This window comes from Ammospiza caudacuta, chromosome 6, assembly GCF_027887145.1.
Source record: "Ammospiza caudacuta isolate bAmmCau1 chromosome 6, bAmmCau1.pri, whole genome shotgun sequence".
Lineage (NCBI taxonomy): Eukaryota > Metazoa > Chordata > Aves > Passeriformes > Passerellidae > Ammospiza > Ammospiza caudacuta.
Genome location: NC_080598.1, coordinates 26,977,536 through 27,005,269, shown reverse-complemented (window position 1 = coordinate 27,005,269; position 27,734 = coordinate 26,977,536). Strand labels below are relative to the sequence as shown.

At 37.1% G+C, this 27,734-nt stretch overlaps 2 protein-coding genes across 3 annotated transcripts in view; one reads left to right on the top strand and one right to left on the bottom strand.

Moving 5' to 3' along the window:
- MADD (MAP kinase activating death domain) overlaps positions 1-7,397 on the top strand; it is a 99,568-nt gene extending 92,171 nt beyond the window's left edge. The window contains exons 35-36 of the mRNA XM_058807845.1: positions 4,440-4,486; positions 5,929-7,397. Of these exons, the coding sequence (XP_058663828.1) occupies positions 4,440-4,486; positions 5,929-6,036 (155 nt within the window). The 3' untranslated portion in view covers positions 6,037-7,397. The remainder of the gene's footprint in view (positions 1-4,439; positions 4,487-5,928) is intronic.
- Positions 7,398-18,384: 10,987 nt separating this feature from the next.
- The window catches only part of MYBPC3 (myosin binding protein C3), a 59,325-nt gene continuing 49,975 nt past the window's right edge, over positions 18,385-27,734 (bottom strand). For both annotated transcript variants that reach the window (XM_058806460.1, XM_058806459.1), the window contains 5 exons: positions 27,316-27,511; positions 22,742-22,881; positions 21,822-21,981; positions 21,117-21,253; positions 18,385-18,624 (listed from right to left, as the gene is read on the bottom strand). In XM_058806460.1, the coding sequence (XP_058662443.1) occupies positions 18,385-18,624; positions 21,117-21,253; positions 21,822-21,981; positions 22,742-22,881; positions 27,316-27,511 (873 nt within the window). The remainder of the gene's footprint in view (positions 18,625-21,116; positions 21,254-21,821; positions 21,982-22,741; positions 22,882-27,315; positions 27,512-27,734) is intronic.

Below are 27,734 nucleotides of genomic sequence, written 5' to 3'. Positions count from 1 at the left end.
AAGCTTTCTTTTTGCTCTAATGTAGTTTAATTTTTGTTAAATGGAGCAGAAGCTGTTTTGTCTAGTTGTACTTTATTTATCCTGTGATTGTTATTTTAGAGAATGAGTGGAAAAGTAAAGGTTAAGGAGAGCACAGAGTTTGTGCTGTTTTGGTCAGTTATTGCTGTTGCATATATGCCTACACTGGAGTCTGGGCAATATTTCAGGTTACTCTTCAATGTTAGTGTCAGTCACAGTATTCTTAATTAGGGTCTGAAAAGCACAAGTGACTTCAGATGCAGCTCTCTGGAAGGGTGATCCATGTACTTCTCCTGAAGCCCAAATTGGTTTATTCTTCCAGCCATCTTTGAGATATTTGTTCAGGCCTTAGGAGCTGAAATTTAATTCTGTAGTAGATCAGCATACTTTGGCCATTAAACAGAATCTGCATCAGCAGCTCCCATTGCCAGGACTGTCATGTTCTTTAGTACTGTGAACAGAATGTTCTGGCTGAGGGCTTCTCTCTTTAATTATAGAAGACTATTAACATGAGATTTCTGAAATTAATGCCTTTGTCCATGAGAGTTTATTGTCTCCTTTGGGTGAGACAAAGTTCTAAGTGATAAAACCCTTCTGGATGTTGCAGTTTGCTTCTTGTTTACCATAAATCTCTTAGGTGTTTCAGATTTGAATTGGTGAACAATTTTTTTCCAGTTTTTGAAAATGTTATTCATGGTTCATATGATCAGATCTGTATATTTAAACCCTGAACATGTTCTGATAGCTTAGATGTTTATAAGTTCTGTTCAATTTCTGTTCCTTTGATAGCATGTTTTCATGCTGATGGGCACGATTCATTTTATTACTTACAGAAATTTCTGGAGTCAGTAAAAGATTATTGATTGGTTTTACGAAGATGAGAATTCAGAAGCCATAAAATTAGCTTAAAGAGTGGCTTCAGCTTCTGAAATCTTTACTTGAAAGAAATTACTTCGATCCAAAATTATTTTGGATCATTTTTTGATGTTTTATGCCAAGAATTCTTTTAGTAGTTTGTTTATATTGCACAAGAAGAAGGACAGTGTTTGGCTTGGTTATTTCTAGTTAATTTGTATTGGTGACTCTGTAACAGAGCATTTAGCCCCTAAATAATATCTGTAAGAAATGTAAGAAAAAGGACTTCTTATTTTTTTACAAAAGATTTGGTAAACAAAGGCCTATTCCAAAAGCTAAAATTGTGATATGGAACTTAAAAAGGGTAATTTTAAGAAGTAACTAAAAATAAACTGGGAGTTGAAATTTACAAGCAAAAACTGAGAAATTAAACCACTTGAGTTAAAAATGTCCTCTTTCACAAAATGGAGGTCACAGACAAGAGCCAATTTACATGTGCCAAAGATTGACAATTTGCCCATCCAGCTAATACAGAGAAAAAAAAAAAAGAAGGAGGGTGTTGCAGGGGAGTTAGCTTTTCTTCTTATGCAGAGGTTAGAGGCTACCTCACAGCTGTTTTTTGGATTGTTGTAAAGTTGACAGAATATTACAATCTGTCGTGTTCAAGATAAATGAACATGTTTGGTAGTAGTAGACTAAAAGCATTCATCAAAAACTTGCTTTAGAAGAATGAAGTTTTTAGTGTTAAACATTGTAAACCTTGCCATCAGATTTATTATAGTACGAGCATATTGAAGTAGTAGATGCTCTTTAAAGGTAGAGTCTGGTAAGTGTGCATACTCCAATCTGATGGGAAGTACTTAAATGAGAGATTTTGATTTTACCAAGCATGAGTGCTCCAAATTAGTGGTGGCACAGGAGGAAATTAAAGGTCCATTTGTGTTAATGCTGGGTTTAGATGGCAGCATCACAGCTGGACTTGTGGTTTCAGAGCAGGATGCCAGCAGAAGTTCAGGAATTGTGTCCCACAAATGAAAGTGTAAACTTAAGTAAGTGAGGAAATGAAAGGTTCTTCCCTCTGGAATTTGAGTTACTGCTGTGTACTTGTGCTTTACTTTCTTGTGGCCCCTTCACCGCCGCTGCTATGAAAACCTTCATTCTCCAGCAGGTAAAGTGATCTCCCCTAAACTCATTTTGTGGTAGCACCATATTTTCATTTACAGGACCAAAGGCTGCAGGATGGTGCCTAATTTACTCCCTTCATCCACTCAGTTCAAGAGCATCAGGAATAACTTCTAATGTTAGAAGAAAATGCTAATCTCTCAGTTTGAGGCTTGAATCTTTGAAAGCTTGGGTCTTTTCTTTGGGGTTTTTTCTTGTTGTGGTGGAGGGGTCTTTTTTGTTGTGGGAGGGCAGTTTCTTTTTCCTTTCTTCCTTTTTTCTTTGTATTCTGCAGTAGTAGTGGTTTGACTTCTGTGTTTGTAAATGCAAACCCACTCTTCTTAATCTTCCTAACTCAGTCCTCTCAGGAGAATTTTCTGCATTGGAAGGACTGTGAAGGAGTACTTTAAATAAAGACAAGGCAACTTACTGTGGAGAGACAATACCTTGCCTAGCTGCTCTCCTCTTCCCTCTCTTCCTATTCTCAATTATGATACAGGACTTTACAGCTTCCCTTCTCTCCTTCCCTTGTGGCACAAGGTCCTTACAGCTTTCCCTTCCTGCTTTTTGAAGAGTATATGAACAGTTGTATGTTATCCAGTGGGCAGTGAGACTTAAACAGCTGTAAAAGTCCTACCCTATTTGGCTGTGCACCAGCCTCACTCCCACCTTTATTCCCTGGTGACATGGAGTTAATTTGGAACATCTGGTGCCAACGGGTAAGGTAGCTTGGATGTGCACCTCCTTATCTCCCCAGCTTTAGTCTCTGGTATCACTGGGGCAGTGCAGCCTGGGTGTGCACTTCCCTTGTTTCTCAGCCCTTCATGCAGCTGCCAACTCCAAGGAGAGTGAGAGTTGAAAAATAAACCAAAAATATTACTTTTTACCATCATTTTCTGTACTTTTCAATAGATTATTTTCAAGAATGACAATACCATGACATATGAGAATTAGTAGGTACTGTTTATATTTTGAGAACTTTCTCAAACCCAGTCTGCACTGCCTACTCTTGGCCCCTTAGAGTGTGATCCGTCTCCCTCTCCAGCGTTTAGCTGTGTCATACCATAGTTGAAGAGATGACATCTGCATGGATAGGTTTTGTTGTGGACTTTTCCTGGTTCTTCATACTGAACTCATCTGCCTCTGTTTCTTTTCTTGTCACTAGTACTATGTGTAATAAAACATTTATCCTTCCTCTATGAACCTGGAATGATTTGGTTTTGCATTATTTCTGTACTGCTTCTTCTAAATTTTTTTGTTGTGAAACAGAAATTTCATGGCAAATTCCAGCTATTCTGGAAGGGAAGTACTCAGAGCTGGCCTTGGTATTCCCCTGATATTGACTTTTTAAATTTGCCAGTTGAATGTTCTAGTGTGGTCTTTGTTCTCTTCTGGTGATTTCCCATGGTATTTGTTCACAACATTTGCAGACCGAGTGCGGGCCAAAGGCACAGTTCAGATGCACTGCACCCAAATGAGCTGGTTACAGTTTGCTTTTTTGTGCATTCTCCAGTGAGAAAAAAAACAAATTTCCTTTACCTATATTATGCCAGTTTTCTTTCTATCAGTTTGAGGCAGTGCAACGGAACAAGGGCAGATTTTCTGGATAATAGATTTTTTTATCAATGCCTTAATCTTCCTTTTATATAAAGATTTCTATAAGCCAACCAGCTTGGTATTTTAGGAATATGTGTCACTGAACTCAGCATTTTATTTTAAGGCAACTCATTCAAAAACTTTGAATGTTTTCAGTGAGTATGTCAAGTAAATACCATCACACACATCCTATACAGGAGAAAGAATATCTTGAGGAACTTAAAATAGAGCTGGAAAAGAGTCTTCAAGTTAAGAAAAAAATTCTCCCTCAGCTCCTTTTTTTCCCCCTGGATTTCACTAGCTTACTATACAGTATACAGTGTCCAACAGTTCTTTTAAAATTTCTTGCTCAGAAGAGAAGATCTCAAGGGTGAAATCTCTGGGGTTCATATAGTGACAAATTCCTATGGAATTTTTGGGTTATGTTTTATTGTAGGAGGCATTAGACATAGTTTATTATTAAGCATATTTTTTCATTATTTTTACTGTCTAGCAGGAATAAGTAATATGAGAAAAGCCAGAGTCTCTTAAGAACCATCAAATATCTGCTGTGCCAAACACAGGCAGTGAAAATTTTTACCAGCTTGAGTAATTTATTATGACATTACCAGTGTCTTCCAAGGATATATGTAATGTAAATGAAAAGAAGTAGAAATATGTAGAAGTGAGGGATAGTGAAGTGCCCTGTACCTGCACCTGCTGTCTGTCTGCCTCCCTTCCCTTTCCCATGGGAACATTGTGCTATTTCTTCCCCATTTGCCTCTCGTTTTTTGAACTTTTTGTTTTGTCTCTTGCCCGTCCGGTTTTAGTTCCTGAAACTAAAGAAGTGGTGAGCCACAAGTACAAGACGCCAATGGTGAGTCTACTGTGATGCCTCTGGTGGTTCTCTAGAGGATGTATCTTTACATTTTCATGTGGAGAAAAGAATTACATTGAGACTCCAGGATTTACAGTGAAACACCAGCTGCTCTTTATGATGTTTTCAGTTGGGGGAGACAGCAAAACTCAGTGATTGTTGGATCTATGAAATTAGAGGAACTCACCAGTAGTGCAGAAAGCACTGTTTCCTTTTTTAAGACAGATAAAGATGAAAGGTTGCCAATTTGGCATTGAACTTCAGCACAATAGGACCTGGTGGAACTGCTAAATTTTAAGACAGTGCAGAACACAACTCTTACTCCATAGAAGTGTTGGAAAGGGAGGCTACTTCCTAAGAATAAAATTATTGTTAACAATTTACAAAAATTCCCATCTCCTTATGAGCAATAACTTGTGAGAAAACAGTAAAAGTATTGATTCCTGCGGTATAGATGAGTTCGTGTTCTGGAATAATATTCAATTTTTATAACAATTTTTGTGAGCACCAACAGTTGATAATGATGCTTAGCACTTTTATACATGATCAGGCTTATATGCATTCATGAGGAAGAAATAGGAGCCAATGATTATCATCAGAAGGGAAATTTCAGTTTATGTCTGATGTGCACTGTGCACATTTGGTGATTTCATGGAGACAGTCTTTCAAGAGGAGAGAGAGCAAAATTGTTTGAAGAAGCTGGAAATGTTTTAGAACAAAATGCTTAGAATATATGTAGTTTAAGAAGCAAATAGCTGTATCTGCTAGTAAGAAAGGCCAGTTCAATGGAAAAAAAAGTATTTTATGGAAGTGTTTTAGCTTATACTGTAATACAACAAAACATATTGTTATGCTTATTACCTTTACAAAGATTTTAAGTGTCAGTTCAAAGGACAAGAATTTTTAAGATCATCAGAACAGGTGGCATTAGAACTGGTATATAAATTAAGTCTAAGTCTTACCTTCACTGAACTGTGCTGCCAGTCATGTGGTAAAAGAGGATTTTTGGTTAAATAATAGCACAGTTAATCAGTTAAATAATTGTAAAACTGAGTGCTATGTGAAACCCTCTCTTTAGTTAGCTCTTTCAACTCCTCCCAGAAAATATCTTGTAATTTCATGAAAAAGACCAAAAGCAAATATACGGAATGTTTTTTCCAAAGCCAGTTAGCCAACTTTCTAGCTTAGCATGCTGTTCTTAAAAATTATTAAATCACACTGTTAAGCAGCTAATGTTTTTATCCCAAAGGAAGTTTTTCGTTTGTTATATGGCTCTTCTCTCTCTGTCTCAGTTAGAAGATGGTAGGGGACACGTTCTCCTGATTTTGTCTGTAGCCAGAGTACTTGTCCCATGAAGGAAGACATGCAGGAAAATACAAATGTACAATGGATTTTGTAAAACACTTAATCTGAATTTCAGTATCTCTTCTAAATTCTTGTAGGCTCATGAGATCTGCTACTCCGTGCTGTGTCTCTTCTCTTATGTGGCTGCAATTCGTGGAAAAGAGGCAGAAAACAAAAGCAAACCACCTCGACCAGTTTCCAGTTGATCAGGATACTTGGAAATATCTACCCTTTGGCACACTGATATGCAGTACTCCCAGTTTTACTGCAGTTACTGGAGCTCACTTTCTGTCTTTTCTGAGAACTTGGATTATCTATGTATGACCCTGGAAGTCTTTCCCCATAGAAAAACCTAAGCCTTCCATGTTCAGTCTCCTTCTGAATTCATCCTTAATGGAGTTTTTAAATGAGCTTTTAATCAGACAGTTTTGAGCATCTGCATCCAGCTGTGAGTGACTTACTGTGGACATTCCTTTGAAATACCTTTTTTGTTAAGATGAGTAACAGCTTGAGTTTGGTTGTTTTTTGTTCTAGTGGTACTTGTTACAATTTGATCACTTTTCAACTAACTGCAGGCTTCTGCTTTCAGATTCTCTGGTATGTGCACAGTGGAAGCAGCCTGGTCCTGTATGTTGTTTCAATGTTGTGTTTTTGTTGTTTTCCTTCTGTGTTGTTCATTTTAAATTACCAACACGGCATTCCTGTCACATAGTTCTACAATCCCTTTTGGTAGAGGTGAACAATTTAGCTGTCATAGTGTTAAAATATCATGTGACAGTTGAAGTTTGATTATTTAATTGGTCCATCTGTGGAGATGGCTCTTCTCAAGCGGAGAGAGAAACGTTGAATGTAGTGTAGTGTAAAAAACCTCAACACTTCCTGGGTTCTGTGGATTTTCAAATGGGATTTTAGGTAACATTTGTAGCTACCCCAACAGTAGAGTTCACAGATGCAAATAAGCACTCCTTAAAGCAGTGAATCACAGGGATTAGAAAATTAATAAGGCAGTGTAAAACTTGAAAACATTATTGGCAGAAGTACAGTACAGAAATCTGCAGAACATGTTCAGCAGCCCAGAGGATTTTGCTGTTTCCAAATCTTTTAAACTATTGCTTTTTATTTTGTTTTCAATCTGTACCTGTATATGAAGGGATCTTGAAAATATTGTGTTTATGTATAATGAAACTCACATAGTTAAAACTATCCATCACATTCCTTATTTTAAATAGGCTGGATATGAATTTTTTTTTGCATCTTGTTTTTGTTCTTGAACTGTACTGCACTTGTCTGGAAAGCTCTTAGGATGCTGGAAGGTGAGACTGTCTAGAGAAAATAATGTTACATGTAAAATACCAGGAGAAATTGCTCTGACACAAACTGATGTATTGTATGTTTTGACATAGAATCCTGACTAAATGCACCCAGAAATAACCCTGTTTTGGCTTGGTCAGGGTATCTACCATTTAAAATGGAATATACTAGTATGGGTGAGGATGATGTAAATATTACAGTATCACATCTATTTATAGAAACTGTACAGCTCTCTGAATGTGAAAATAAAATGTCATTCAACCAGCAACTAGTTTTCATCCTCCTGTGCTTTTCTATCATTTGTTATTCTGAAACAAATGTAATTATATACAAAATACATCACACACTTAGATGAAATAGTGGAAAAGAGAAGACTCTAAATGGACAATCTAAATTTCTTTCCATATAAGCAGCTTTAAATAATGAGGGTTTTTGTTCTTCTAAAACAACATCTGTGTGTCATTTGTCTTTAAAACAAAACATTAATTTTTGTAAAACATGAATAGGGAAAACAGACACATCTGAAATATGGAAATTTCTTTTGCAAGCTTGCAAGTGGAAGTGGTACGTAAATGATCTTTCATCCTTTCCTAGCACAAAAGCAAAGCTGAAATTGGCAAATAATGAAATTAACTTGGTTTGAATTTATTTTCTTTCTTTTGCCTTCTGAGACTATAAATTTTCTTAGAGAAACATCTGAATTTTTAGCATTTGTAGTTTTGTGCATACTACTGTATTTCAAGTACAGGTAAGACTGAAAGCACTTTGGTCTACAGTAGAGGTTCCATTTATGCAATGCTGGGTCCCACTGAGGTAGACCATTTCAATTTTTAGGTTGTAATTATGTTAGTAGGCCTATTAAAATAATCAACTTAAAATTATAGGGGGAAGATTATTAAATGCACAACATCATTTACTATATACAGCTACTTTTAAAATTACATAAGCTGCTGTGTGCTTTAGGCTGATGAGAAACATCAGTGCAGAATAAGACTTTTAAAGGACTTGATAATAAAAATGGCCCTCTGTCCCTTTTGACAGAATTTGTTTTGACAGACAAGTGTGGCTAAATATAGAGCTTGCTGTTCCATGGCTGGGATGAATCAGTTACAAGCTCAGCATCTGCTCTGAACGGGGCTTCTGCTCTTTAGGTGAGACTTGGCTTCAAAACTGAGGACATTTTTTAAATGGATGAAATATTTCCCATATTTGATTTTTTGGGTGTAGCACTTTCATCTGACGTGCTGTGCAGTGTTTCCACCCCCAAATGCCCAGTGCTGCTCTCTGGATACCAAATGCAAATGCAAGTTGGATTTTAAATTGTTACAAAAATGTAAATCTTTTGGAATATAGTCTTCCATCCTTTCCACTCCATCACTCTGAAGCACTAAGGGATAGATGAACTTTGTTTTGGAGGAAAGAAATTGTTACAGTGATTTGCAAGTGTTTTTGGTTATATCCCACTCATTTTGATATTTAGGTAGCAATACCTTGGTAGCAGATAAGAACTTTAAGGCCTCTAAACCTTCCAGAACCAAATGAAAGGCTAACAGACTAATTAGGCTAACAGACTAGCTATAAATCGTTCTAGAAATTTCCTAACACAAAAAGAATAATTCTTACGTTTTTACCACTAGGAGGAGCCTGTGTCTTAGTTTTTAAGAATTTCAAAATTGCAACCTTTTTATTTTAACGTTTGTGTTATTTCCAAGGCTCCTACACAAATGTTACAAAGAACATGAACTTGCCTTAAAACTTCCTTATGGCTGAACAGGTTTCTTTTTCTACTACAATTTCTTTTTTGTGGAAGTTGGTTTTCAAAGTGAGGGTTGTAAAGTGTTCTCTGCAAATGCTGGAATTTGTGAGTAGTCTTCCTGGCAGTTTTTAAAGTGGAACCTAAGTTACTAATTTATCTGTATTCTGGCTATCAGATCTCCATTGTGATGTTCCAAAAATGCTTTTTTTTTTATTTGTGAATGCAGTGTCCACTTCTAATACAAATGGGTCCACATTTTAAAGGTTAAAGATTAAACATCAGTGAGTGTCACAATGCTGCTACTTATTAAGTGATATTTGTTAAGGATATGTCTGGGAAAAGCATTTTCAGGGTCTCTTGAGGGAAAGAGCTCATTACTTTAAGAAACCTGTTGTGAAAATTTCTTCACCTGGGTTCCTAACTTTGGATAATCCCTACCATCCTACTTTAACACTTTCAGGATAGCAGAATAAGATGAAATGTTTATTAGCATATTAAAAAGCTTCATTGCAACTAAATATAAATCATTAAGAATTGCAATTCCAACTAAAGTTCTAGCTTAGTAATCAAAGTGGATGGGAAAATTGGCTGTGATTGTAAGCCTTATGAAGCTTTACGTTGCAAAAATATTGAAAATATTTCTAAAATGACGCTACTTATGCCAAAAGAGGGCTTTTGGCTCACAGAGTGTGTTTCTAATAGCGACACATTTGCCTGCAATGGTAACAAATCAGCTCTTGCCCCAGTGTCAGGCAGAGGCTCTTGTTATCACTGAATTCAGAACTAGGCAGGAAATAGAAGCTAAGCTTCTCACAAAGCGCAGTATTTACATCCCAGTTCCCCTTGACTGCCAAAGGAATGAAAGTCAGATGGTGTTGCCTCTGAGGCAAGATCTTCCTTCTGGGAAAAAAAATGGCTTCTGCTTAACTCTGACTCCAGTGGTACTTACAAACTCCAAGTCTCTGCTCTTAGACAAGCCAGGTGTTGAAACAAAACATCTCAGAGCTCCAGAAGAAGTGGAAATTGGGACCAAGAAGCAGGAGCTTGGTGCAAAAGACCTTGTCATATAAAAGGCAGTGCCTAACAGTTTCTTGCTGTTCTAGAAGTCACAATTCAGCCAGAGGCATCTGCTTGTCACAAGGCAGGACACTCCCAGGCAGCAGAGTGGTGACTTTGTCTGTGCTGGTGGTAAAGGCTTCACACAGAGCCCTACCCTGTGACACCCTTGGAAGGTGTTAAGTGTGAACAACAGCTTTGAGATTCTACAGCCATTCCCAGTGTGGCTGTTTCACTAAAATAGAGGAAATGTGATGAAGCTTTAAATAGTAGGTATGTGATCCCTCTTTCCAGCGCTGTGTCTGGAGGTTTAAAAGCTTGATGTTGGTGACAAGGGAGGTTTGAGTGGAATTGAGTACATGGCAGGCTTAGGCAGGACCTCTTTCAGGCAGGTACTGTACTCAGATATGACAAAAATGATCTTGTTTATACGAAGGTTAGTAAAATAGTAAGTTAACTTACTGTTTACAGGTGTACAATGTTTTGAAACTTCTGCAGCATAGTAGTTCTAGCAATGATTGATTTTGTTTTAAAGCATCAGTCCAACAAAGAAGCATATATATGTCAGCCAAGGGCAAACAGTCCTGCTTCTATTTGCACCAGTTACTATAGTGATTTAGGAACCTACATAGAAATAGAAATCCCCATCTCCCAGAATAGCTTTATATAAAAAGGAACAAACGGTGTCAGGAAAAACACCAGTACAACTCTAAATAGTTGCTTCCTTCAAGTATGTGAAAACTCTGGTTCTGTATTCTCATTCTTTGCTCTCATTTTTGCCTTTTCAGTTTCTCTTACTAAGTCCAAGTCTATCCATAGTGCTCTGGGTATCAAAGAACTCTCCTTCTTTTTACACGCCACCCTGCTTGGATTCCTCGCTGTTTCCTCACACACCTTTGGCCTACACTCTTTTCAGCCAGTCAGGCTCAACTCTGCACCTCAATTTCCCATCAGATGATCTCCATCTGTTTCACTTTGTAGTTTTTCTATACATTCTTCTTGCCTCTGTGGCCATCATCACCTCCCAGCCTCTTTGCCCAGGCACTTCAGCCTTATGCTCTTCCCAGTCACCTGCTCGACCAGTCCTTGCCCCTTTCCAGCCCCCTGTCACAGTCTGTCCCTCTCTCCTGTCCTTACCAAGTGCTCTGTCATCTTCTTTCATTCTCAGCCTTATTCCATGCTTACTCCTCTTGCATTTAAATCAAGTTATTTTTGGTGGAGTGCTGAAGAGTGCTATAGAGGGAAAGGAAAGGTTTCCAGTCTTAGTGCTGCTGTTCTGTGATAGCTTCCAGCAGCAGCTCTTCTATACACTGCTTGTTAGAAATGACTCAACCATTTAATTTGATATTAAAAATAAATAAATTGGTGCAATCCAGATTAATAAATAAATAATAAATTGGTGTAATGCAGTAGCCTAAAAAATGTCATAAATTGTTAATGTTTTTCAGTACTGTAGGAAACAAAAATTATAACAGCAAATACTATGCTTTGTAGATACACAGTCCAGTAATCCCCCCTCATACCAGTGAGGAAGAACAAGTCCTGTTTTCAGGCAGAAATTTTTGAGGACTTTCCTATGATCAAAATCTACTGTACTTGGGGTTTTCTTTTCAGGCACCACATACAATGAGCTCACCTACAAACAAGAAGAGAAGCTTGGATTTTTTGGCCATTTTTTCCCTGGGTACATGAAACATGAAACAAAAGTGTATTTGAGAGTTATATTGATACTTAGTCTTTTTGTGATCATAATTTCCTGGAATATATCTGGATTTCTGGGGCAATTGTTAGCATATGACGGGTACCAAGGGAATGCAACCTTATTGAAGGTGAAAGTGTATCCATCCACACTTTGGGTTCGTGTATTTGGGTCCCACAATTTATACTTCCTAGCAAAAGAGTGGAAACTATGTATATTGTTTATGTTTGCTAAATACATTGTATAGAACACAAAATCACATTCAAACTATTATCTGGGATAAGAAGAAAAAGGGAGCACACTTAACACTTAATTTTGTTTTACATTCGCTTGTCCACTGATGTTTTAAATATTTTAGATTAGTCACTTTTTTAGATTATTTGTCTTTGGTACAGCTGTGCTAATACACAATTATTGACTGAAATGTGTTCATAACTATGACACTTATCTGTGCTTTCAGGGCTGGTTATTGACAATGTTTCTGTCTGGCACACAAAGCAGATGCTTGACTATTTTTTCCATATCTGGACCTAATAAGTGAGGCTGTTCTTATCTATTTCTTTTAAACTTTCACCAGTTCATGCTGTTTAGGATGTGTTGCTTATGCAGACTGCTGTGGGGACCCTGCCCAATGACAAGTAAAGGATATCTCTATGACAGCTTTTGTTTCCCTAAAATAGAGTTCTCTTCTTGCTAAGCACTTGAAAGGTATCAGTGGGGCTATTTTTAATCTCAGCAGACTGTTCTTATAAAATTCTTTTGTAAGGAGACAGGAACAGCTTGTAGTTCTAAACCTACTCTGAGATGACATGTTAGTGACAAACTTCTCTCCTAAATACATACAAGGATTTTGTTTCAAAGGAATTCTGTGATCAAAGCAACATAAATGATTTTTCTGACTTCCAGAAAAATCTTTTCTCTTGCTACTGTCCTTTGACTGGCCATTAGATGATTCCATTAAGGAAAAAGCTCAACCAAATAATATTTTCTTATGTTTTGATTCATTCTACTAGATTGTAGATCTCTCTTGAAGTAATTAGAACAATAATCCTTTCTCATAGGGAATGAAACCTGCAGGTGAGATGTACCGAGGCTATCTTTAAATGTTTGGCATGTCCTGCACTGACAAATTTGTTAAAATAATATATAGGAATGCCTTGATCTCTCACAGTAATTTTCAATAAGTAGAACTGAATTTTTATATATAATTTGATATAGTAAGCCTAGAAAAATCTGAAAGAGTTGGTAAAGATAAGTGTTCCATCTTACAGAGAGGAAGAGGAAGATAATCTCAAGACAGGTGAGGTGTTTTTCATAAACATTCTGTTGGGACAATTCAACTCAATCAATTTAATTTGCATTATACTCCACTATATCATGTAAGTATTGTAGCTTAGGCAGCAAAGCTGCTTGAGAATAATAGAGCATTTTGGGTTGAAAGGGACCTTTGAAGGTCATCTAGATCACCTAGGTCATGGAAACATTGGTGACAACATCACTGATGGAAACATGGCTTCTTATTACACAGGTTACCTTTCCTTGGACACACAAGTATTCACCTGCATTGTGGATGGTATAAAAATATATTAGAAGTTGGCACCCTTTCTGCAAAAATAGCTTTAGTACTAGAGCATATACTTAGATTTACAGTGACTTGGGAATGAAATACTCTTGAGATTTTTATTAACCAGTCAGAAAACTAAGGCTCAGGAAAGAAACAGCAATCGCTTTTATTCTGCAGGTGTCACCACAGATAAGCCTGCTAGTTTTACAGTAATAGTTGTGGATCTATGATAGCAGAATACAGAACAGGCTGCAACCTGAGAAGCTCTGCCAAACAGTCACTGCCATGACTGCTGTGTGGACATAACTGTAATTTCCTTCTTTAGCTTCAACTGATCCACTTGTTATTTGTTAATAGGAAAAAAGAATTATCTCCATGGGGGACCATCCATTAACTCCCACACAGCCTTTGACAGCTTCTGTATAAGCTTGCTGAAGAGGAAAAGGAGGAAACCCAGCAGCTTTACCTTAATCTGCTATGCTCACACCACAATTTGAAGAGATTTTCTTCATGCCTTGCAGCCCTGAGCAATAATCTCTCAGAGCAAGAGCTGGCAAGTGGATGGGGGGAGCTCCTGGCACTGAAGGGGAGAGGTGGTGCTGCATGAGAGAGCTCTTTAGCCATTTTCTTTGTTATTTTAGAAGTAATGGTCAATCATTAACTCATTTTGCTATTATCATTTGCTCACAGAATAATGGTCAGGATTTGAGGACTAAGGCAATCTCAAGGAAACAAGGTGCTCAGATAAGGTTTGTTTTCATTTGACAGTTCAGTTCCAGCTGGTGGCTTTTATGAAGCTTCCCATTGCCAGGAGTAAATAAATATTGTTTACTTAGAGTATTTACACAACAGTGCTGAAAACATGAATGAAACAAGAGAATTGATACTGTGGTGTGAATATGCGTTGTCTCAGGCTGAAGTGTCAGCAGAGGGTTTGTTTGGCAGGTAAGCCACCCTGAGAGAACTGGGCTGGTAGGAATACTGGAGGTGCTTTTTCTTTGTCATGATATTTTAGAAGTGATGTTTCTTACCTGAAGTGAAGCACTGGGCTTTAGTAATGCTCTGCAGCACCCCTGTGCTTCAAATGAGTCTTACATATGTTAATTCAAAGCATCCAAGTATCTCCATCAGGTGTATAGTTCATAGTCTGAAGGAAAGGCATGTACACTGAACAGGCAGCCAGCAGCCTCAATTGATAGGATTTAAATGGAAATTGTGGAAGCATCAAAACTTACAGTCAGTTTCACATCCAACTGGATAGAAATAATCAGCCTGAAGAGCTTATGTTTGTCTAATTTACATATATTTCTCACATGGAAGGGTCTTTTTACTGGAGCAATAAAGATTGTTTTGTCTTGATGGAGAAAACTACTGGAAGAACTTCAGCAGGACTGCTGGTTTTGCAAGTAACTGCTACCAGCTGTGAAAGGCACTTATGTTCCAAAAGAGACTGCTGCTAGGTAGGAATTTTTAAACTTTATGACCTATTTTGATTTTTTCTTTTACTGTTGAACAAACCTTACACACTTCTAACAGTACTAAAAACCTACAAGGTAAGAATATTTGCCATGACATTTGGAGATAAGGCTGATTTTACATCAGAGGAGATCTCACCCAGGAAAGGATAGTCTAAACTGTCATTCATCAAGTAGTCTTTTCAGGTGCGATGGGGGGAAAATTGGGAGATACTTTGTTGTTCTTAACCAGATAGGTTGGGAGAAGCTTCTCAGTGTATATGGTTTTAATCAGATTGGGATGAAGATTATTTACTTAATAATTTATTTATTACCAGCATGGAATTAATGGGCAATTAGTGACTCTACTTTTAGGATCTGTGTCAGCCACTGAACAGATAAATAACAATAGTATATGCTGGCAAAACATCAATAAACACCTACCATTTTCTGAAGACCTTTCTTGAGGCTTTGCAGGTGCACCTTCCCTCTTTTCCTCTTTTCAGGAAATTGAGGAGTGGTTAGTGTTTGGAACTCAGAATTCTTATTTTTATGAAGACTTTTAAAAAATCTAGTTAGTGCTTCTCTTTTGTAATGCTTTGGATTTGCATTTGACTAATTGTCATTGGAAATTTTGGAAATCAAAACTGATTTGTGTTTTTCAAGTGGAGCATTCTTAGAAGGCCCTATGGAATTAGGCTCCAACTTTTGCAATTCAGTCACTGCTTTGCAATATGCATTGTCCCACAAATGCTGCGATGGTCCTCTTGGTCCACTGCCTTCTGGTCACAGGTTCTTTAGAATATGGATCATCTCTGTCTTTTAGTTGTGGTATGTGCCTTTTTAAAAAAAATAATAGCATTGCTCAGAAAGTGTAAGCCCAAAACAATGTAAACCTGGCTGCATATTTTCCTTTTAAAATTTTATTTATTTGTTGAATAACAACAATGTGCAATAGAGAAGTGTTAACCTGGAATAAGTTTGCTTTGGTTTTAGAGGGTATCCTTTTTTGTTCTTATATCATAATGAAATTATTAAAATACACATCTTATGACCATCAGTGCTTTTATTATGAAGATGCATTTGCTTGGCTAATACAACTAACACTCTGTGTCAGATATGCTTTGCCATCCCAAGTGGCATGGTGGAGGCAGAGGAGGAGTGTTACTTCAGTTCCTTTGTGTAGATTCTTCCAAAAGGCAATGCTGCCTGGATTAAAATCATCTTCTTTCCTTCTCCTGTGATCATTAAAATGTACTTCCCAGCCAGAAACTATCAACTACTGCAGGAAAAACCCTACCCCAGATACTCTTCAAACTTGTAGGTGAGAAGCTAGAAATGCTATCATGTCATTTGCTTAAACAAAATAATCTGCAAAAGTGCTTACATATCACTTATGGCCTTTCACAAACCTTCAGGAAGAGTTATTACAGTGAGTTTATTTCATTCATTCCAAGCTTCTCTTTAAAGTTTTTTATTTACATGCAAATAGTCTCCCTTGCTAGAATTTTCACTCTTTCATCTGACATGCAAAATTATCAATGTAGATTCGTGTGATGTCTCTGATTGGTAGAAAAAAACCATCTAATAACTGGACTTCTATGCTGGTGTCTTTTTAAAAGCTAGAAAATAAGTAGTGAGTAATTATCAAAGGAATTATTTTCTATAAAAAGCAGAACAGTAGCTATAGCCAGTGGTTCCCAAATGGTGTGGTTGGACATAGTTCTGCTCGAGAGCACAGCAGTGGATAGTTCAAGCACTCACTGACAGTAAAAACAGCAGGAATGAAAGTTACATTCTGTTGCACAGAGACTAATATAATGATTATATACTGTAAATAGTATCTTACTGCTTCATTGTTCTGAGCTACTTGTTTCTTATGAAGAGTGTCAGAGTTCTGCAAAGAGAAAATGGAGTGAACTGTAGAATTGGGGGATTTATGCTTGTTTCAGACATTAGGAAATGACTAGGGTTTTTTCAGTTTTACATAATTTTACTATTTTTAAAAAAACATATTTTATGTATGTAATGGGGAAAAGTTTATCTTGATTTATTACAATTACTTCATGTGGAGACAAGGGCAATCTAACTATGACAGATATATGAAAAGAGGAAATATTGTCTGAAAACACACTGAGTAAGCAGGACATTACAAGACACTGCTGCCTCCTTGTACATGTGTATTAAGTGATTGCTCAGACGAGCAGGACTCCTAAATGAGCAGAATTTGTGTTTCATTAATATCTTCACTTTTCTTCTTTTCAAGTTCCACTCTAATGCTGAGACAGAAAATGGAGATAAGGATTAATTGTCAAAATACATTATCTGACTGATGTTATACCACTTCATTCTTTTTAAGTCTAAAATGTACATTACACATCTAGATGCATTTAAATGTTAACTATAATTTCTTTGTTGAAGCAATGTTACTGATATTAGTTAGTCCTATTTTAATAAATAACTGTTTCTTAGAGGGAGTGCTTGTAGTGAATTAAGAAAAAATGACAACCAAGTATTCTGTTAATCTTACAGATTTTTACACTGGCACAATGTATTAAAGGTAGACCATGGAATACTGACTACTGAAAAACAAACAGAAATAAAAACATATGCACATATAAACATTATTGTTTGTATTATACATATAAACAATAATGTTTATATGTTCATTTGCTTATAATAATATAAACATTACAAACATTCTCAAAAGTCTCTACCATGAATATTTAATAATTGTTTATTCACAGATCTGACCAAACAGCCATTGCTCCTTTTTCCAGTTGAATTATTTTTATTCTTACCTTGACTTTCAGATCAACTGAGATTCAGAGTTTTATTGAGGAGCTGGAGAATGAAAAAAAGTTTAAGATATTATCAGACATTAAAGAATGGTAATTTTAAATTGAGACTTGGTACTGAAAGTGAAATATGGACATTCTCTAGTAGTTGCTTTTATCTGATGATTCTAAGAAGATTTAATGTTCCTAAAGCAAGCTTCAGATGATGATAAAATTAATCTGTGAGCCCTGAGGATATTGGCACCCAGCACTGCAAGGTGTACTGTATGCACATTCCTGATTTAGCACTGAGTCAAATATTCAACTTGGTGATGTGCGGAAATACCTTCAGGCTTGCTGTGCTGAAAATGGATTTCTATCAATTACTGTTATGTAGGTCACTTTTGCAGCTTTTACTGGGTTTGAACACTTAAAGTAATGCTACTTACATTTCTATTGATAGATACTTTGCTGGCAGCTTTACAAAAAATATTTAATATTTCATATTTTTTTATTCTGTTATAAACATGTGACTTTTGTTCCTGGTCCTTTTGAAGAAAAAAAAAATTGTTATAATTCCAAAATTGTTTGTGATGTAGCATGCACTACCTTATACATAGGTCTAATAGCCAATGACTTGATTTAAAACCTTCAGTTACAGAATAAGCACAAAGTCTAATGAAGTTATCCTCGATGCAGTGGTTGTAGATAGACCTCCCTTCCACTGCTAAGTATCTGCTCTAGAAATAGCAAGTCAGAAGTGCAACAATTGTACACCATCAGACCTCTATTACCTAGCAAGTAACCTAATTCTATCATAACGCTTCAAAATGAAAAAAAAAAATCTTACTGATGCGTGTAATTAACAAACTTTTTGTATACCGCCCAAAAAATCAGATAAAGGGGAACTATGGTTTTATTTCCTTTTAACTACCCATTAGTCTCTCTTCCTTGCAGTGTTAGGGTTATGCATAAGGTTCATCTGATTACCTCTGACATCCAGCCTGCACTCTATTTCAGCTTCACCACACTCATTGACAGCTTTGCAGGTGTAAATTCCTCCGTCAAAGGGAGTGGGCTTGCGGATCTCCAGGGTCAGCACCCCCTGCTTACTGAACATGCGGTACTTGGCATCCCCAGAGAGATCCATTTTGTTTTTGAACCAGAATATCTTTGGCTGAAGAACAAAAAAGAAGACTTTTAAAATAGAAGTTAGAGAATGGAAGACATACACCTGATCTTGCAGCCTCAATGTAGCCATCAAAGGCTAAGTAGTATTATGAGGAGTATTGAAGAAGAACTGTTAATACTTTTTCAAGGAACATCTCATTCAGTACAAATTCATGAAACCAATAATTCAAAAGTTCAGTATTTTTGTTAACTCAAAATAGCATATAGAAAATGTAGGGTTTTGCCCTGTTTTTTGCAATTAAATAAAACCCCAAACCCAACCCCTATTAACTGACTACAAATTCATTCATTTAGGAGTTATTTAGTTGTGCTTATTAAAATGTATTTGAATGCTACAATTATCTTACAGAAGGGGAATTAAATGTCACAGATTATTAGAACAGAAGTGTCATGAAATTCCACAGATGCTGGGTGGCCAATTTAGGATGCCAAGGTTTGGTCCAGGAAAGAATTTTCCAAACTCTCTAGCATATCTTTAGCAACTTCAGGAATTTAAACATGAAGTTCCTGTTGGCTTCTGCTATGGAATGAAGTGGTTGCTTCTATAACAGCTCAAGCTTTTATGTTTGTTTCCAGTTCCTGAAAAAGTGCCTTTAATTTTTATAAAGGAAATTTTGAAAATGAAAAATCTGAAACAAACTGCTTTTGTTTATTTCAGGCTCATTAGTACATACAGTGAAGAAACAGTGTTTAACAGTGTTTAAAGAATATAAAACCAAGCTTTACATTTTTCTATTTTTCTTTCAGACATTATTGTCTTCTGTTTCTTCATCCATTAAACCCAGAACTACTGCACTGTTTTTACAGAGTGCTTTCAAATCTACTGAGTCACTTTTGTGTTTGACCTGTGGTTTATCAATCCAGTGCATCCCACCTGCCACTTGCTCAATTTTCTTGTCAGATCTCTGCTGGATTTTTTCCTGCCTTAACATTTTTTCCTTGTTTCTCTATAGCCTCTTTATCTTTCTGGGTATATGTCTCTTGTTATACTTCATTACTGGCAGGGCATGAGTACTGTCTCTGCTTGCAGTGTAAACTTTTCCATGCCATACAGATCATTCTGAGGTGTGCTTGAGAATCTACAATTATTAAGAACTGGGAACTTCTCATCCACATAAGGTAATGAGAGCTTTTGCAGAGCACTGCTGCAGGTACTGAAACATTTTATCAAGGGTAATTTGGGCAATAGAAGTACCAAAACATATCTGGAAAAGCTGCTTTAAGAGCATTAGGTGTACTGAAGGTTGAGGACTACTTGGATCCTTCAGGCTAATGTGAAGGAGGAGCTGGCATGCCTGAATTGCAAAGTCTTCCATTACTGCACAAGAACAGCTGTAAAATTGAGAAGGTTTTTAAAGAATCTTCTTAAAACCATGGAAACAGAATGAAGTGGATGCAGATGCACAAAAATGTCAGTTAACCAAGAGGGAATATTGTCAATAACACTGTCATTTCTAAGCTGAGGCAGCTACTGGAAGATGGATTTTGCCTACAGTTGCTGGTGTTTATTCTGTAATGTTCTTGCTTTTTGGAAGCTGTTTACATGGATATGCTTCCTTTTTACTTTTGAGTTTTGTCTGGAGCTCCATCCAATGAAAGCAGTAAATTATTTTTTTAATTTGGACTGAGTGATTGTTACATGTTTTGTTCTGTAGCAATCAGATCCCTTCAGAGGTATGAGGTAGTGAAAGAAGCTGAAAATAAGCAACCAGACATGAAGCGATTGTGCTAATTTAAATTTAGGACAAGATTATGTCATAATATGGTAAATTCCTTCACTGCAGGCAAAAATCTTATTTCCCTTTTCTGAGAAGTCTAAATTTAGCTCCTAGCTGATACAGTTTTTACTGCTTGTTCCCGATTAACAAAATAGTACATCTTTATGTAATCTTTGATGGGACTTTCATAAATATATTTAGAATGAGAAAATATTACTGCAAGATTAAAAACCCAAACCAACAAAACCCCCGCAAAAAAAGCTTCACATGAGACCAGGCCTTATTCTAGTTAGTTTTGCAAAATAGCTCAGCCTGTCAAAAATTTCTGTGGATGCATTGGTGTTACAGAAAAACTGCTGTTCCTCTGTGTCATTTGGTTAGTGGAACAGTAGATGACATTTAGCTGCTGTTTTCTTCCAAGTCTGGAGAGAGCAGAGTATAGATTGTGAGCAGACCGTTTTGTTGTTGTTTGCCTTCTGCAGTGAGTGGGTTTTGTGCAGAGGGGGTACATTTCCAGTGGTGTGGTGCCACCAGGAGCAGTGAGTGCCCTTCCCTTAGTCTCCATCACTGTGCTGCCCCCCAGCTGTGCACAGACCCACGCAACCACTCACCCCCTCTCTGCAGGCTCAGGTGTGAGCGAGGTGGGCATGACCAGGTGCCCTCTGCTGCTCCTCTGCACAGCCATGCCACACTTAGCCACCCTGAGCTGGCAGGAATTCCTGCCTTGGCGCAGCACTCTCAGTGAGAGTGGTGACTGTACCTTGGGGATGCCTCTGACAGCACAGCTGAGAGTGGTGTTGTAGCCCGCGATCACAGAGCGGTTCACCAAAGGGTGGGTGAACTTAGGGGCTTCCGAGAAGTCGTGTTCTTTGTAACAAGGGGGTTTGTAAGTGGTGCCTGCAGTTCAAAGAGACAAAATAGTAAGAACCGTGTTGGTAGTTCCACTGACTTCTGCACAATCTATCCATCATTTATTTTGTCTGTGTGATTTTAAGAAGCTTCAAAACTTTTGGCATTTGTGATATAAAAAGTCTTTAAATACATTTCATTCTAAAACATGTCTCATGTTTAATGTGTCAGTTAAGGTAAAAGGTCCTGGCAATCATGAGTTTTCAGCTTCTGTTAAAAATATGAGAGCCATATGTGTGCAGGGAAAGTCTTCACCACAGACATCTTCAACTTTTAACCCCAAAATAGAAATAAAATACCCCAGCTGTATTATTTACTTCAGATAATATAGTTTAGGAAGACTCTATGATTAAATATTTTTGACTAACTTTTGTATTAGTACAGGAGATCTTCCTAAATAAAGGCTCTTTATGCTAAAATTCTTTTTAAGTGCTAGTTAGTAAATAATGAAAATATCTTTAGGGATGCAGCTAGTAAAACTGTATTTTTCATTTGCCAGTGTATTACTTCTGGTACTTAGTGGCTTTTGTGATCTTTGGTTTGAAGAATATGTTACCTGTTTTTTGGATATGGGCAGGATTTTTGGTGGTTGCAGCAGTTTCACTCAGTCCACACAAATTTTCACTGAAGATTCGAAAAAAATAGTCATTTCCCATAATGAGGTCTGACACGATACAGTTTGTGCGACGATAGTGATCAAAAACCGTGTACCATTCCTGTAACAAGACTGTACTGTTTAGAAAGATGTTGTGAGAGGTCAGACATGGGCTACTTTTGGTATGGAGAGAAATTTTTTGCTACAAGGAAAAGACAGGCAGACAGGTATTTAGCACTAACCTGTGAAATTGATATTATGTTGCTCCCTATGAAGATCAGCTGATCTATTTTCTTACTTTTATATTCTGGTGGTGTGATAGGTGTATTAATGCTTCCATTTTGAGAAAAAAATTCCCTCAATTCTCTACCATATTTTAGCCATACTCATATCTGGGGAATCTGGTACAAAATGTGTACTCAGAATACAACTGGTTAATGGGTTCTTCCGTAAGAAGATATTTTCCAGTTTGACAGGCATACATACCTCTCCCAAGACATACCCTGCTATACCTAGCATCTCACTTCAACTCTAACTCCTCCTCCCTCCCCTTCATTTTTTTGCTGCATTTATGAAAAATATAATTGCAAATAAAAAGTATAATTTCACCTTCTAAGGAGAGCTGTCTGTGCAGTTGCCACCTGATACTGCACAGGCTTGGTCTCCCTTCCATTTTCTACTGAGTATTTAAATTAATCTTTCACCTTTTCAAGGTTTTTTAGATTCTATTTTTCAATGTTTAATTGCCTCTGAGGTGCCACAGGACACCTTGGACGTACAAATGAGTGTCATGAACTCAGTCATTTTCTCAAGTCTCTGTGTTCCCAGAGCAGGTGCTGGTTTAACTCCCTTCAGAGCCACAGACCTAACCAAGTTCTTACCATTGTTTTTTTGTCAGCTTTCTGAACTGTGTAACCCAAGATCTGAGCATTGCCATCGTCCTGGGGAGGTGACCACTCCAGGGCTGCATTAAATCCCCAAACATCTACAAGCTTTATATTCTGAGGAGGACCAGGCTTGTCTGCAGAGGAGATATAAGAAAACACCTTAGCTTCTTGTTCAAGATTCAGGAGCCTTGTCATTTCCCCATGCAGGGGAAATAAAATAGAACCTGATAGCAATCTGTAACATTCCATAGCAACACACTTCATTAATGTGAAGTTAAAACTGTAAACAAGAACATTGGGAAATTTTCAAATAACCTTTGAATATTCTTTAGAGAGGCCTGAATCTTAACGGAGAAATAGAAAACACACGAGAATTAGTAACACCTTCAAAATAGAATAAGAAGTTTGTGTTGTTTGGATGGATGTGATTAACTCTTTAACTGCAGTTTTATTACTTACTTTGTAACCTCAGTGCAATTTCTTGACCATTTATCTACACTGCTATAACTACCAGGGCAATGGGGTGTGTGCCTTCCAGCTGAGGCAGGCCAGCCATTTGGGAATGCACCTTTTCCCTCTTGGCTCAGTGCTTGTTAGCTTGCACACTAAGTGATTTCACTGAAATAGCTAGAAAAAGAACAAACTCTCAAAGAGATAGAGAAATCTGCGTCCTTTTTAAGATACATGGAAATATAGAGAAAAACAACATAGTATGAAATGATAATAATTTTATTTTTTTCTTTTTATACCATGATGTTTAGTCAAATGCTGTAAGATTTAGATTAGATTTATTAAATAATATTTCTGTCTTTTTTAACTTAGGACACCAGTCCACCTTTTTGATGTTAGATTGCGGTACCCAGTTGTGGGGCCTGCTGGGGACAGCTGGATAGTTCATCTTGTTATTGAGTGAAAAACAGTTCAGGATCATTCTAGACAGCTGAAGGGAAACTGTCTCCCCATTGTGTAGCTAAGCTGGAAAAATTAAGAAAATTGTAAGAATCTGATGGATGTAGGTTTGAGATGAGCAAAGCACAGAGGAATGTAATTATAGGTGGCTTGTAATTTAATTCCTAAAGAAAGATATTCAAACCAGTAATAAATTAGCCTTTGTTACTGGGGGAACTGTGACTTTCTACATCAAAGCATAATGTTCTAATTCTCTTTTCACTGACAAACTTTGGAATTGAAAAACTGCTTTATAATTAGGTTTGACCCCTACTGTCCTTCTTCAAAGTGGTGCCTACTAGAACACTGCAGGATGTCTGATAAGGGATATGGAATGCATGGCTCTCATTCCACTTATCATCCTCTTTCTGCCTATTTTAACTAACATTTCAGAGAAAAACCTGCCATCCTCTGTGTTTCTCAGCAGCCATCAACCAGGTAAAGCCTTCTTAAATTTTCTTCTCTGTTTCTGAAGTAGGGAATGGCAATATGTTGTCAAATGAACAACATTGCTTATGGAGAGGTGGAAATGCATTTGTTGTTAACTTGAATCACAACTTAGAAGAAACAAAATCCTAGTTGTTTTGTTAGATATGTATTTCATTTCACAGAAATCAATCAATCTATTCTGGTTTAAGAGAAGAATTTTTCATACTACATACCTGTCTGCATATATGTGAAGAACAACCTTAGAAAAGGCAGAGATGGATAAATTTGCTACATGGATTTTTATGTTCTTGATATTTGTGGTTCAGTGGGATAATGCAATCTGCAAGAAGATATATCCAAAATTCCTTCGTAGAATGGTAGAATATTTCTTTCTCAGTAATAACCAGTACAACTCTAGCTTGTGGACAGAGGATGGGAAAAGTTAAACTTTCTGATGCTTCTGACTCAAATTATTTTCCTCTGTAGGGCACTGTGTCAGAGTGGGGAATTATATTTTGAGGAAGTACTCTGTCTTGCCCTCATCACAAGCTCAGCTGAGGAGTTTTGCAAACTAATGAAATTTATACAGTGGGAAAAAGAGATAGTGTGAATTATCTTTCAAAGATAAATTCTAATTTTTATTTTCAAATAATACATAATGAGAAAAAGAATTAATTCCAGTTAAAAAAATAAAGTATAGGACTGAGGTTTGCTTTGGTCAATAGAAGTCATGATGAAAGACATAATTTACTGATTCATGTAGAGGGTGAAAGAAGTTGAGGGAACCATATTCTCCAGAGATTGGAGATATTTTCATTATCTTTGCACTTTCTAAAAGTCTTCAGTAAATACTCTATTCCCATAGAAAAAGTGCACATTCTTTTGATCTCTAGAGTAAAGGGCAACAACTGTTTTGGCAACGAGGGAAGGTGATGGCAGTAACAGAGTTGTTTCCTCTTGTTTGGAGCTGACCCGACTCATCACCACAGCAGAGCTTTTGGCCACCTGCACTCTTGCCCTACTTCAAAAAGGGATAGGTGCTGAAGCCACAAGCATTTCTTCTTCATCAAGGAGACTTTTGCCAAGGGAAGTTAGCTGATGAAAAGACACCTCAAAAGATCACTGATTGACTTGTTGTGTCTCTGAAAGCCAGGGTGGCTTTTCAGCCTGCTGTTCTACAGCACCTAAAGCACCACTAGGAGTGCAAAAAGAGTGCCTGAAACACCCGTATTTCTGTCGTTACAAGAGAAATAAAACCTGGGGAACAAAAAGTGCAGTTGACAGAATTGAGAAGAGGTAGTTCCTCTAGAATAACACAATCAAGAATCAGAGTAGATGCCCTGATTGCAGAAGTATCTGCATATGTTATAAGCCATTTCTCTTCTTGGTCATGAATCAATGAATTATATGTATTCCCATTCATTTGAGCAAGCTACTCAAGAAGTACAAAATTAATGTCCTCCATCTCTTACCTGTGTGATAAGATTAGTTCTTTTTTTCAACTTTCATTTTCTGTATCGTATAACTCTCTGGCAATGGCAGATGGATATGTTTTTGTGACTTTCTACACAAACAATTGGCAGAAGATACTTGGTGCTACAGCCTAAGAGCAATGGCCAGAATCTAGAGTCACTAACCAGTTTTAGAAAGATAAATTAGAATGTAGGGTGCACTGCTACTCCCCATTACCTGAATCATAGGGTCAGAGAATGGCTTAGGTTGGAAGGGACCTCAAAGATCTTTCAGTTCCAACCCCATGCCATGGGCAGGGACACCTTCCAGCAGAGCAGATTGCTCAGACCCCCATTCAGCCTGGCCCTGAGCACCACCAGGCATGGGGCATCCACACCTTCGCTGGGCACCCTTGGGATTATTTTGGTTTAGCTGCCAGTTACTTATTTTGCTCTTGCAGAACTGCAGTCATCCTTTCAGCAGAAGCTGCTGCTGGTATTAAGACATATTTGTTCCAATTTTTTATGTCGTCCTTGTTTGCTATTGGCACCGTTGCATACACATTCTGCCAACATAATTAATAAAACTTTAAGTAGAGCAAAGTCAGCGTTTTTAATTCCAAAGCATTAGGAGGTGAGCCAAAACATGGATTCTAAAAATGTATTGAGACACTGGAAGAGATTGGGGATAAAAGTGTGAAAGTGGGGAAAGAGAAATAAAAACAGTTATCAAGAATGTTAAAAAGAGTGCCAATGAGGAGAAACAGAAAAGCTCTGGCTAAACATTAATGATATCTGAATAAGCAAGATCTCAGAATATCTCTCACATAATCCCAACAGAAGTTATGGAAACTTTGGCAATGACATTAGAAAAGAGACTGGAAATTGTATAATAGAGAATAAGCCCCAGACTAACTAGACACTCTTAACAGAGTAAAGCATTAAATGTGAATTTTTCAAATTCACAAGACTGTGCCTTCTAATTTTTGGAACTGTAGACATATATTATGGCAATGATTTTATCTTGCTATCCTTGTCTAATAATAAAAAACCCTGTATAAGTATGTCCATTCCAAGAGTCATATTTCCTTCCTTGAGTACAATATGGCTATGCCTAAGAACACCAGAACTCTGAAATTCTATCTCTCTCAAAGTGATAGAAAGGAGATTGATAAGGATGATCAAAGATATGGAATGGCATCTGTTTGAAAATAGTCAAAATGAAGAGAGTAAAACTTGAGAAAGTTAACTGAGGCAAGTGGGACTGAAGGTTATAAAATCATGAGTAACATGGAAAAGCTGAATGATTATTCATGTTTTTTTCTGATACAAAACTGTATGGATGTCAAATGAGATTGTCAGGAGACAGACTTAAATCAAGACAAATAGGTATATGTCATTAAAATGAGATTCCTTATAAAAGGATGTTTGGATTCTCAAACTAGACCTGGATTAAAATACAGACTGGATAAAATTAGGCAAGAAAAAGATCACTAAAGATCACAAAATAGCTATGGAACACAAAGAATATCCCTCATCCTCTGAAGGTCTCTAGGACACAGATAATTTCAAGGTGGGAAAGTAGTAGGAAAATAAGGTCACATGCTCTTTGTCCTACCATCTGCAACCAACCATTGAAGGAGAAGGGATTCTGAGGGAGGTGGACCTTTGGGTTGCCTCAGTCTGGCCATTGTTTTGTTTTGCTTGATCTGCTTAATTCTGATGTTGTCAGGGTCTTACCTATGATTTGTATTGTTATTGCAACTTTATCAGACATGTTTTCTATCTGAAGAGTGACTTCATATGCTCCTGAGTGATGAAGCTCTGCTTTTCTGATGAAAAGGATTGTGTCCGTGCTGCTGTTCCGAATTCCCACATCTTTGGAGTCTAGAGTTTGACCATCTTTCAGCCAAGTGATTTTGGGTCTTGGTTTACCCTAAATAGAGAAAAAAAAAATTTTGAGGCTTTAGTATTTCCATTTTTCTCTTAGCAATAAATCTAAAGACTTAATATAATACACAGAGTTGAGATAGTAAACTCTATAAATACTTTACAATTTCTGTTTTCCTCCAGACAAATATTTGCTACCATCTGTGTGGTTTAGTGGCACCAGGCTCTGAGGATGCCATTTAGTTAGAGACTGAAATGATACTGAGAAC